At 43.9% G+C, this 13526-nt stretch overlaps 1 protein-coding gene across 2 annotated transcripts in view; it reads right to left on the bottom strand.

Annotated features, from left to right (window-relative positions):
• HEG1 (heart development protein with EGF like domains 1) overlaps positions 1-13526 on the bottom strand; it is a 107674-nt gene that overhangs the window by 15270 nt on the left and 78878 nt on the right. For both annotated transcript variants that reach the window (XM_049878778.1, XM_049878789.1), the window contains exons 14-15: positions 7825-7867; positions 7658-7695 (exon numbers count right to left, since the gene is read on the bottom strand). In XM_049878778.1, coding sequence (XP_049734735.1) covers positions 7658-7695; positions 7825-7867 — 81 coding nt within the window. The remainder of the gene's footprint in view (positions 1-7657; positions 7696-7824; positions 7868-13526) is intronic.

The following is a 13526-nucleotide window of genomic DNA, read 5'->3' on the forward strand; positions in this document are numbered from 1 at the left end:
GATAACTAATTGTCAGTCCTTCCTCTTACACTGCTTAGTGCAGCCTTCCTGTGTGTTTGTTGAGCAACTCTTGCCAACACACAGCATTTTCACTGATGCGAATCTTTTTATAGCCTGAATGTAACAACGGGGCAAACCCAATTAATGGATACTTTATACACCTGCCGTGAGGCTGTCGGCTGGGGTGGGAAGACACTGTAGAATTACTGTGAAGGAGAGCATTGGTGTTTTACTGGGAGAGGAGATAGAGGAACATAAATGGGGGAAGGGGGAGGCTCTGAATTCTCTCTGGCTGTGCTGGAAGGCTGGTGGGGAAGGAGTCCCCACTGAAGAGACACAGAACTTTTAAATGGAAAGGACGACCTACAAAAAGGGCATATTGTAAATATGAAAGAGGGATGGTTAAATGTGTCTAAGGCCAGGAAAAGGTAACCTAGAAAAATTATGAGTTCTATAATCACAAAGTAACAATAACCATAAAAGAGATGAATGGCTTAGAGGATGGCAATATAAGAGCTTTTTAAAAGGTAGTAAGAGGGGAATGGCATATCATGGCATATCCATAGAGTAAGTCCATAAAGCTATCGAAAGTGACATTATAAAATTATGTAAATGACAACATTCCATAGAGGGGAATGGCATATCATGGCATATCCATAGAGTAAGTCCATAAAGCTATCGAAAGTGCCATTATAAAATTATGTAAATGACAACATTCCATAGTTTATTAGGTTAAAAACAGGTGACAAAACCTAACCTTCAGTGAGATCCAAGATCTAATTTCTACCTAAAACATATTCCCATACATATTCTTAGAACAATATATGCCAGTGCTTCTCAAAACTTAATATGTGTACAAATCTGCATATCAACCAAATCTATGGGTTTGGTTAAAATTCAGCTTTTGATTCAGTAGGTCTGGAGTGGGGAGGCCTGAGATTCTGCATTTCCAACAAGCTCCTTGGCGGTGCTGATGCTGCTGTCCCACAGACCACACTTACCAAAAACCCACAGCCCACAGATCAATGCCAACTCTCAGTGACCCCACAGGACAGAACAGAGCTGCCCCCCCAGGGTTTCCGAGGCTGTAAATCTTTATGAAAGCAGGCTGCCATATCTTTCTCCCCGGGGGGGGGGGGGGGTTTGAACTGCTGATCTTTTGGTTCGCAGCTGAGTGCTTTAACCACTGTGCCACTAGGGCACCTCAGACCCCATGTAGTGTTCAAGTTATCTACGAGTGTATTAGCAATGATTTTTTAATGGGTGATGAAATTCTTTACCTCAGTTTTCTTCTTTTAAATCCATTTTCTAATTAATTTGGGGTTAAAAAAGGGAACAATGCATATGTGTTGTTTTATGTTACAAAAAAAAAGAACTTATTTAAAAAAAAAAGGAGGTAAAGTATACTAAGATGTCATGGGGAAGATTATAAAACTGAGGAAGAGTCAACATAAAATCCAAGCAAAGGTGGAGGGTGCCCATAGGTGGTGCAATTGGTTAACATACTCGGCTGCTAACCAAAACATGGAGGTTCTAGTCTACCCAGAGGCACCTTGGAAGAAAGGCCTGGCAATCTACTTTCGAAAAATCCCATAGAGCACAGTTCTACTCTGATATACATGGAGTTGGCATGAGTTGGAGTCGACTTGATGGCAACTGAATTGATTGGTTAGAAGAAAAGGGTGGAGGGGCCAGGGAAGACAGGAGCATCTCCGACAACAAGTTTGTAAAAGAATTCTGAGGCCATTTGACCAATGGTATAAGAGGACAGAATTGTTGGAATACAGGGTACAAACAGAGACATATTTCCCATGGAAAGAAAAGACCGGTGGTAAGACAAGTGCAAACCTGAGCTGGCCCGGTGTGGGTGGCCTTACCTAGGCCAGGCGTACATGCACGGGAGTCTAATCAGGTTCAAATTTACTCAGGAGTTAAAAGTCTTGAGAGAAGAATTTGTCCTACCCTTTCCAGTTTGAAGGATATTCTTTATGAGGAATGAGGAGTGATTCATCCACGTTGTGAGACGTTTTGCAGGTTCATCATTGCCCCTTAACATTGCACAGTATTCCACTGTGTGTATGCACCATAGTTTGTTTATCCATTCACCTGTTAATGGGCACTTAGGTTGTTTCCGTCTTTCTGCTATTGGGCATAATACTGCAATGAACATGTGTGTGCATGCGTCTGTTTGTATGACGGCTCTTATTTCTCTAAGATATATTCCTAGGAGTGGGATTGCTGGATCATATGCTATTTCTATTTCTAGCTTTTTAAGAATGCACCATATGGTTTTCCAATCACCTGGGGATCTTGTTACATTTTAATAAGATGAACCAGAATGAACTGGTTTGAAGCCCTGATGCAGACACCAAAATCGTAAATGATATTCACCACACTACCAGAGAGTTAAAAAAAGTCACTGCACCTTAATGATAAACTGCCAATTGCATAGGGTGGCAGGGAGCTACCCATCCAGACAGGAGTCTACCATCTGCTAGGCATCATGATGATAATGGAGTTGATTCTGACTCATAGTGCTCCCATGTGCATCAGAGCAGAACTGTGCTCCATAGGGTTTTCAGTGGCTGATTTTTCATAGATCACCAGGCCTTTCTTCCGAGGTGCCTCTGGGTGGACTCAAATGTTCAAACTTTTGGTTAGCAGCTGAGTGTGTTAACTGTTTGCATCACCCAGGGACCCAGATTGGACAAATAGGGAGGAAAAAAGAAGTCTCAGGGATCAGAGAGAAATTCTAGCTACTTCCAGGACTCCACAAACATAATGGAGATTTATCTTCTTCCCGACATAAGCACTTACAGAATTGTCAATGAATGTAGTGGTATATCACCTTCAGGTAAATATAGGATTTAATTACCACTGACCAAAAAAAAAAAAAAAGTGAATGCCACTGTCATGGATTGAATCATGTCCCCCCAAAAATGTATCAACTTGGTTAGGCCATGATTCCCAGTATTGTGTGGTCATCCTCCATTTTGTGATTGTAATTTTATGTTGAGAGGATTAGGGTGGGACTGTAACACCACCCTTACTCAGGTCACCTCCCTGATCCAAGGTAAAGGGAGTTTCCCTGGGGTATGGCCGGTACCATCTTTTATCTCAATAGGTAAAAGGAAAGGGAAGCAAGCAGTGAGTGGGGACATCAAACTACCAAAAAAGCAGCCCTAGGAGCAGAGCACGTCCTTTGGACCGAAGGTCCCTGCGCCTGAGAAGCTCTTCGACCAGGGGATGACTGATGACAAGGAATCTTCCTCCAGAGCCGATAGAGAGAGAAAGACTTCCCCTGGAGCTGACACCCTGAATTTGGACTTGTAACCTACCAGACCGTGAGAAAATAAATTTCTCTTTGTTAAAGCCATCCACTGTGGTATTTCTGTTATAGCAGCACTAGATGACTGAGACAGCCACTTAGAACAATCCCCTGTGGGTCATTCCCTTTTCTTTCAACCCTTTATAAACTCGTTTTCCATTTCTGGGTCACCCATTCACTGAAAAATATGAAGCATTTTCCAGTAAATGCTGGCACCCTCAGGAGACCTTGTCTGACACCCTCTCTCTCTGCCATCCACGTGGGATTGGATCCAAGTGCGTTTCTTACAGTCTGATGCAACTCTGCAGTACCTTGAACCTTGAACCTTCTTCCTTCTTCTTAATCCACCCTTCATGAAAGTATCTAAGCTCCTTTGTTTTTAATACTTAATGTCTTAAGACAAGGCCTGCTGACTTATGCTCTGGGTGGAATCATTGCTCTTAGCCCTGAAACCATTTCTTCTATAAGACAATGATACCACTTCGGTTTCGTATTCCAGCATTTGATGAGCAAGTCTAAAATATCTGATTTTTTTTTTTTGCCTAATTACTTAGCCTTCTTTTTCCATGTTGAAAAGCTCTGGGTTTTTTTAGTCTATTTCTGTGTGCAGGCTACTCCGTTCTCTGGTCAGTTTCAGGGCTCTCTGTGGGTCACTTCCGGTTTTGAGTGAGGAATCAGAGTCTTGGGAAAAAATGAATAAATGCAATTCTGTACCTCAGGACAGCCCCTTGAAAGCACAGATATCTTCCTGAACACAAAGGCTCTGAACCCAGTTGAGAGAGAAACTGGCTTGGCTAAAGAGTGATTTTTAGAAAAGGCCATTTATTGCCATCTAGCTAAATTGCCAAGTAACTGAAGCTTACCCTTTTAAGCACTGACATTAAAAAAAATCATCTTGACCACCTTTTGACTTTTAAAAAATCTAAGTTATGATATACTTCCTTGCCTTATGAAGCTGAGTACACTGAAAATCATTTAATGTATATGAACGACTTGGTCCGTCGTAACAAATGTCTGTGTTTATATGGTTTTATGGCACCGTGACGTCCTTAAATAATAATATAACAGTGCTATAAAAAAAATATATATATATTTTTTAGTGCTATAGGGGCTATTAAAGGGTATATAGGGTTGTTTACTCAACCAGTAAGTGGCCTCAGGTTACTACTTTTTTTTTTTTTTAGTAAACATTAATTCTGTGGGCTCCTTCCTCTCTATTCAGTATGACTTCTTGAATACATTGCTTCTAGGTGACCTTTCCAAGTCTTAGGCTGTCTACTTTGTGGTCAGGATGAACCAAATGACCACGCTCATCGGGGGTCGTAAATATACATGTAATTCCGAATCCCTAGCCTCTGGCCTGAAGGTGGCTTCCTGCTTCTCCAGCTGGGGACAATGGGAGAGTTTCACAACAGGTCTGTACTCAGGCACAGTGGTAAAGTGCTTGGCTGCTAACCGAAACGTCAGTGGTTCGAACCCGCCAGCCGCTCTGGGGGAGAAAGGTGGCAGTCTACTTCTGTAAAGATTACAGCTTGGGAAGCCCTATGGGGCAGTTCTACTCTGTCCTTTAGGATCACTGATGAGTCAGAACTGACTAAACGGCAACAGGTTTTGGTTTGTACCCAGATACCTGTTCTGTTTCTTTCCAGTGTCATGCCTTCCAAAGTCATGTCACTGATGCCTGAGGGTGGCTGGGAACCTGAACCTCAGATGTAGGAGGAGGAGCAATTAGAAGACATAAAGACCAACTGCTGGCTAAAATCCCTTTAAAATTCAAATGCATATAAATTTATAACCTGGGTAGCAATAGAAACACCCCAAGTCCAGATAGCAACACATCATCCTAAGAATATATACAACTGATTGAGATAATTTAAGACAAAGCATTAAGAAAGCTGTTCAAAAGGCACCTTTTAAAAGTATGACTCTCCACCAGGCCTGAGTGTAGAAGAACTAAATGGCGCCTGGCTACCACCACCACTCCCTACCAACCTGACAGGGATCACGATAGAGGGTCCTGGGCACAGTGGGAGAAAAATGTAGAACAAAATTCAAATTCACAAAAGCACAGATCAGACTTACTGGTCTGACAGAGAGTGGAGGAACCCCCAAGACTATGGCCCCTAGACAGCCAGCTAACTCAGAATTGAAGCCATGTCCAAAGCCCACCTTTCAGCCAAAGACAGGCCTATATAACATAACACCTGTGAGGAACGTGCTTCTTAGTTCAATCAAGTTTATGAGACCAAATGGGCAACACATGCCCAAAAGCAAAGACGGGAAGGCAGGAAGGGACAGGAAAACTGGATGAACGGGCACATGGAACCCAGGGTGTAAAGGGAAAGGGAGAGAGTGCATGATGACATATTGTGAGGATCGTAAACAACATCACAAAACAATTTGTGTATATATTTTGAATGAGAAACCAATTTGCGCTGTAAACTTTCCCCTAAAACACACACACACACACACACACACAGTATGACTCTCCAAACAGAAATTGTTAGCAAAATAAATCATAGGAGAGAAGGAATGTCTCAAAATGTAGAAGCAGCAGCATCAAGGAAAAAAATAATACATGTTTTAAAGAAAAGATTGTGCCAATTAAATTCATGGCTTTTATTCAGTATTCAGTATCACAAAATTAGTGAATTTTACTGAAGTATTTGATGAAGGGTCACCCAAAATATTCTTGGAAAAAATAAACATAAACTAAATTGATTATAAAGTTTCGAACCTGCATAAATTCTACAAATAAAAAGTGCTGCAAAAAAAGTTGTCAACTAGGACACTGGATTTATTTTATTCATTTTTTATGTTCAAAGGAAGTTCAATCCAATAATGAAATTTGCTGATAGGAAAGCTTTATGAACAAAGCTAATAGCATTTGAGGGCATAAAATAAAATGTAAGGTCTACTGCTAGGGAACAGAAACTGAGAGCTTTTATACATATTAAGTCAAATCATGTCTAGTCTTGGTCCAGTAAACATGGGATATTTAATATTGGCACATTCTTCAATAACAACAACAAAAAATCCATTGCTGTCAAGTCAATTCCAACTCATATCGACCCTATAGGACAGAATAGAACTGCCCCATAGGGTTTCCAAGGAGCAGCTGGTGGATTCAAACTGCTGACCTTTTGGTTAGCAGCCAAACTCTCAACCACTGCACCACCAGGGATTACAAAGCTACCCTAAAATAAAGTACTGAGGTATTATTCCAAAATATTTCTTTCATATTTTTGAAGGTGATTTCAATTTCTAAGGTCTCAATGCAAGAAAATGTTAGTGAAAATAATCTTAAATGAATCACAACTATTTTCTCAAACAACTGAATTAGGTTGTGAAACACACTATCTGAGCAGTCACCACCAACACTCTCGGACTTCTTTGCATTCTCTCTCTTGTCCTTCAGAAGCCGTAATGGAGCAGATGACACCTAAGTCCGTCTCTAGCCCTGACTCCTGGCCATGACTATACTGGAAGTCTCTAAACTGCCCCTAGGAGTCCCTGGGTGGTGCAGATGGTTAACGTACTCAGCTGCTAACCCAAAGGTTCAGAGCCCACCAGAGGCACCTTGAAGAAGGGCCTGGCAATCTACTTCTGAAAATCAGCCACTGAATACCCTATGGGGCACAGTCAACTCGATGGCAACCAGTATAAATTGTCTTCATGGTCTCCTCTGTCTAGTCTATCCTCCTCTTGGCAACCCAACTTGATTTCCTTGATCAAACTGTTTTCCTGCTGTAACACTCCCCAGTGGTTAGTGTCTAAACCACTCAGCCTGAAAACCTCCTACAGTTTGGTCCCCATATACTTCACCAACCTAATCCTTCATTTCCCCCTTTTCCTTCATTCTATACTCCAGCCACACCCATTCATTCATTGTCCCCAGAACTCCACAGGTTCATACCTCCCTCAAGACCTTTGTTTAACTTGCTCCCTCTAGCTGGGTTTTCTTCTCTCCATACCTGCCAGCAAAGTCTTCGAAACCTCCTAAAAATCTCCAAGAGCCATTTACTGATGTTCTTCCACTCTCCTCTGGGCATGGTCCCTGCCTCACACCTCACACCTTACTTATTGTATTAACACTCAGGAGGGCATTAGCGCAGTCTGGTTCCTTAGGAATGTGTTTATCTCCCCTACCCTGAGCCCCTAAAGAGCACCAATCAAGTCATTGAGCTTTGTTCTCTCCGTACCACCTAGTGCATGACCTGAGAAGGCAGAGGATGTGAACTGAGGGAAATGAGAGAGGGCTAACATCCCATGCGTTAATGATGGGCCCAAGCCCTGGCCTGAGGGGGCTCTAGAATTTTGTATACTTACGGTTTCCACAGTTGAGACCACCAAGGCCGAACGGGCAACTGCAAGTCAAAAAAAAAAAAGAAAAAGAATTAGTTTCAAATCTCAAAAGAAATAAGGCAATTTACCTAAGTAATTTTGAGGTAAGGTGTGCAACAAATTCATCAGAATAAATGAACACGGAGCCTTACCTCATACAGGTTTCATTTTCAAGCCTGTATCCATCTTCGCAGGCTGAAAGAGAAAAGAAAAATCCATGAATGGATCTGTTTACCTCCCTCTGCCCAAACTCACAGTTGATTAAACTCCAAACTAAAACAGACCCGTTGCTGTTGAGTTGATTCTGACTCATAGCGACCCTATGGGACAGAGTAGAACTGGCACATACAGTTTCCACGGAGTAGCTGGTAGATTCAAACTGCTGACATTTGGTTAGCAGCCAAACACTTAGCCACTGCACCACGAGTGCTCCAGTTAAACTCCAGCTACCCTAAAGTCTGCAAGAATATTCTAGAATCAGAAGGCTACAGATAGCTTTAGGATTATAACCTGGTGAAATAGTGTTGCCAGCTCAACTCTTAACTTTATCGAGAAATTTTTCTTAACCTCTGTGGCTCTGTTTCTCATCTGCAAAAAGAGGATAATAACAATAATATCTATCTTACAAGTTTCTTGGAGGGGATTAAGTGAAAGAGGTATGCACATGGCTTAGCACAGTGCCTGGCACATAATAACCACCAAATAAATGTTTGCAGTAATTACTATCCAGCAATGCAATTGTTTTTCATAAGTTCTCTGGAAATGAAGAACGTCCTCTGTGTGACGTCCTTCCATATATAGAGACACTGGCCTGGCAGCAACCCCTTTGCCCCGTTCCATGAGGAAATGGGAGCTACAGCTGGCATCTTCTGGGCCAGGGTCCTGGTAGATATCCCAGTTTTCATAAGAGAATTCTCACCCAATGGTCTGTGCAGGGTATTTTGGACATATCTAGATGTGTCCCTGACTGGCATCTGCCCGAGGACATAACTTTCAACTCTCTGGCTGTGCCGATCACAGAACACTGCTTCACTGAAGGACCAGGACCTGCAATCGAGCCATGCTCCTGGATCAGCAGTTCCCAAACCGATCTGATCACAGAACGCTATCCACATTGCAATAAGCTGACAGAACACCATGAGATACTGTACATGATTGGACGAAAGCAGACAATAAACAATGGCCTCACAGACAAACTCACTGCTGCAAAGGAATGATAAAAATTTGATTCATGATTAATATAAGATAGGGACTGCATAAAAGATCACCTTTTGCAAACATGCAGTCCCTTACAGTATATCATTCCCCGCCCCCCTCCCCCAAAAAAGGGCAAATAATGTAGAACAGCAACCCTGAACAGACAACACAGCACAAGGACAAGTTGTGAGTGCCAGCATTATGCAGTGCTGGGTGGGGTGCATGCCCTTTGGGCCAAGTCGGAGATTTCCTATGAGACTTCCTGGCATCCTCCACTATGGAAGATTGTGGTTGTTGTTAGCTGCCGGCAAGTTGGACCCTGACTCACGGTGACCTCGTGCACGACAGAATGAAACTGCCTGGTCTTGCACCATTCCCATGATGGGTTGTGGATCAGATCATTGTGATCCATAGGCTTTTCACTGGCTGATTTTGGGAAGTAGATCGCCAGGCTGTCTTGGTCTGGAAGCTCTGCTGAAACCATTCACCATCATATAGCAACACGCAAACCTCCACCGACAGGTGGGTGGCGGCTGCTCCCGAGGCGCACTGGCCCCGGGTCTCCTGCCTGGAACCCTGAACCACCACTGCCCCTTACAGAAGATTAGTGGATTACATTCACTGCATAGATATGTTTAATATTCTTTTCTCCCATCAATTTTTTTTAGTGGTAGAAGTTTAGTCTTTTTAGCATGTATTTTATTGACATAGACTCTATGAACTTAACTGTGAAGTTTTGTAGAACAGGTTGGAAAATGCTGTTGCAAGTCATTTGTAACTTATCTCACAACAGGTCATTAGGAAGCTGTGAACCTCAACTACAATACTTTGGCTCCATAGAATCACTTTTTCTAAGAAACATTCTCTTACAGTTATGGGCTATTTATTGCAAGGACTGCTCGTCCCTGGGCGGCACCAACAGTTAAGCACTCAACTACTTGCCGAAAGGTTGGCAGTTTGAACCCACCCAGAGGCACCTTGGAAAACAGGCTTGGTGATCTGCTTCCAAAGGCCACAGCATTGAAACCCCTATGGAGCAGTTCTACTCAGCACACATGGGGTTGGGGTTGCCATGGGTCAGAATTGACTCAACAACAGACAGAAACAACAACGATAAGGATCAGCCATGGGAAACTCCCTGTGGTGTTTACTCAAGGGATGTCATGGGCCATGTTGTCATACTATCACTCAGTCACCTCCTGATGACAACGCCCCAGAGAAATTTCTCTGGAGCCTCAGTGCCCAGAAAGATGGGGATGCCCCTGAACCACTATACTTTATCTTATGGACCCCAACTCTTCTAGAAATCTTGTTTCCCTCTTTGCCTAAGAGTCTAGGAAGCTCAGAACTTGAATGAGTGCCCACCTTTAGCAAACATGCAGGTTTGTATGGTATATCTTTCTACACATTCATTTTCCTTCTAGCCTCATCAAAGTAGTCCATTTCTTTCCCTTTCAATCAGATTTGCCTGTTAAATATTTCAAAATCTTGTTTTATGGCATGATTTTTACTAGGTGCCTCAAATTCTTTTTGCAATAAAGCTGAGCATACATAATCATACCCCATTTAGGGAAAAAGTAACGAGGTCTCATCCCCCAAATCTTTGATACCTCTGAGCTCTCCACTGGCCACAACTGGGCTTTCTCTAAGGATCAAGTTGAGTGCCTCAGCCTCTCTCAGGGTGGAAAGCACCACACCCTGGCAGTCAGCGCTGTTCTGCCTCTACTAGGACAGGGTCCTGGGAGTGGGAGGAGCTGTCCCTGGACCCGGCCTCCATCTGTGCGGCAACTGCATAGGGACTGCTTGGTTCTCCAGGGACTGATCCCCACCGGGGTGGCAATGAGCAGGCTGACGTTACACCAGTCTGTCTTACACAGAGCACTTTTTCCTGGAATCTCTCCTACATCACATCTACCCACCCACCCTCCTCTGCTGGGTGGGAGCGTTCCATCCTTTGGCTGTCATCCAGCCGGACGTCTGGTCCATCTGTGGTCCTGCCTGGGAGCTGGTGGGCTGGGCCATTCTCATTTAGCTTCAGAAGTGGGCTGACCCTCTGGTGTAATGATATTTATTTCTTTCAGATGTGCTCATTTGGTCACTCATCAAAGATTGGGTGCTACTGTGTGCCTGGCGCTGCTCCAGGAGCACTTGGAGGGAAATTCCAACCTCCTTGAGACCCAGCTTCTCACCGACACCACAGGGACTCTGATGACCCACAGAGCACCAATGGTGAAATGCATGTGGCAACAGCCAGCAGATATGCCAAAACGGGGCCTCCCCCACTGATTCAGCCACAAGCAAACTTACGCTTTCTAGTTTAAAATCAGTAAAACTAAAAACTTTTATCTCCTTGCAGGCAATCTATCCCATGAAATTGAAACTCAGTCAAGACCAGCCAATCTTTTCCTATCATCTGTGCTGTCTTATGGAAACTCTGGTGGCATAGTGGTTAAGTGCTATGGCTGCTAACCAAAGGGTCAGCAGTTCGAATCCACCAGCCACTCCTTGGGAACTCTATGGGGCAGTTCTCTGTCCTATAGGGTCGCTATGAGTCGGGATCAACTTGACAGCACTGGGTTTTTTTTTTTTTTTGTTGTTTTGGTGCTGTCTTGTCATTCATTTGTTCATTTGATGAACATTTGTCGAACCCTACAAGGTGCTAAGCACGAATCTAGATCCAGTTCAGGCTCTCAAGGCACTTGCAGTCTGGTGAGAGAAAGAGATACACAAACAGATTGTTGGAATTTATTGTGATACTTGCATGATGGAAAGAAGCTATGAAACCTACAGGAAAAATGTCTATTTGAATTTCATATGAAGCTTTGAAAGCTTGGTAAAGATATCGTAAAGACATTTGATGTACGAGACTAAGAAGTACATGTGTGCGTGAGTGTGTGAGAGACAGAATGCTATAAAAACTTGCCAATGTATAGCTGTGAATTGCAGTGTTTTAAAACACGTATACACACAACTCTCTCTGCCATTTATACAGGGGGTTGACCTTGGATTTGAATTGTCCAGAAAGGGAGTCTTTTGACATACCCTTGTGCTCCAGCACCAATGGCCAGAAGATGTCACTGCTAACCCAGCAGAACCAGCTGACAGAGCTAGGATCCAAGGAGCTCCAGAGTCTACTCATCCGAGGTCTGATGGCTGCAGACTGGAAATCTAACCAACAATTCTACTGCTGAGAAGAAGCTTCACGTCACGGGTCCTCAGCAACAAGCCTAAAAGCTAACACCCAGGTTTCTTGATGTTGTTTTTGGGTCATTACTTGATAAACATCGCTTGCTAGCGCCTGTGTCATTTGCATTTGGCCAATCTTTGATGGCTCTGCTATTGCTAGCCTGTAAGTGAGATAACCATGAAACAGGTGATTTGGGAATAGAAGGAAGGAGCTCAGGCGAACAGGGCAGTGGTGGTTCAGTGGTAGACCTGGCCAATGCCACTTATGCGTAGCCACCACCCGTCTGTCACCGGAAGCTTGCATGTTGCTGTGACATGGATTAAGATGGACTAGGAGGAAAGGCCTGGCAATCTACTTCTGAAAATCGACCAGTGAAAACCCTGCGGTCCACAAGGGTCTGATCCACAACTGAGGATGGGGATGGTGCAGACTGAGTAGCACGTCATTTTACTGTGTGAGGGGTCGTCATGAGTCGGGGCTGACTGGATGGCATTGAATAATGACAACAACAGCTCAGAGCAGCCAGAAGCAAAGTTGGCAGGGGTGTTCTTAAAGTCATTAGAAACCCCAGAGGAAATGCTTACAGAGACCACAGCTCCTACACATCCACGTTTCCTCCCGCCACACCTTTCCCTCCAGCCAGCTGCACAGAACCCCACACACATGGATTTCAGCCAAGGTCACTTTCCCACATGAAATGGGGCTCAAGTCCCCAGTTTCTAAGAAGGGCGAGAAACACTTTGCATTAAACCAGATAAGATGGAATTAGGAGGCATTACCTCCTTGTGGTAAAGCAGGGAACCCCCTCCCCGCTGCCCCCCTCACACAGCATGTACATCCAAAGCCAAGGTCACCACAGGCCCAAGGCAGTCTGACACACTGCTGAGAAATGCCGTGTACCAGTCACGCATCAATACTGACGCCCAACGCAGGCGTCTGCTCTCCTCTTAAAACCCATCCAGGTCCCGCGTGGAATGCTGAGGACGTGCAACCTTTAAAAGAACGTTGTATGTAAGCCTACCAATGCCAGAGGGTTGGAAGCTCAGGATGAGGCCACTGCCCTCAAATGTATTTTTATCCTCTCCTGATGGAACGAGCCCTCTGAAATGGAAGTCCTGACAGAAACAAGAGGCACGTCACCTTCCCCCAGAATGCAGTTTTGACTCAGATTCAAATGTATCTGTTGCCAGCGAGGTATTGATTGAGCAGGAAAACCACCATGCATGTTCTGAGGTGGCGCAGTGTTTAAGGCTGCATTATGCCCTTTACTGTGCTAGCTTTTCTGGTGATCAGGAATTGAGGAAGTCAGAATTCAACAGCTTTTTAGAAGGCAGGGTACACAGTGCTCCGGACCTGAATTAATTTTATTTTGAATCAGTATTCCCAGGTGGCGCAAACAGTTAAAGCTCTCAGCTGCTAACCGAAAAGTTGGAGGTTTGAGTCCACCCAGAGGTGCCTTGGAAGAGAGTC

Source organism: Elephas maximus, chromosome 1 (assembly GCF_024166365.1).
Source record: "Elephas maximus indicus isolate mEleMax1 chromosome 1, mEleMax1 primary haplotype, whole genome shotgun sequence".
Classification (NCBI taxonomy): domain Eukaryota; kingdom Metazoa; phylum Chordata; class Mammalia; order Proboscidea; family Elephantidae; genus Elephas; species Elephas maximus.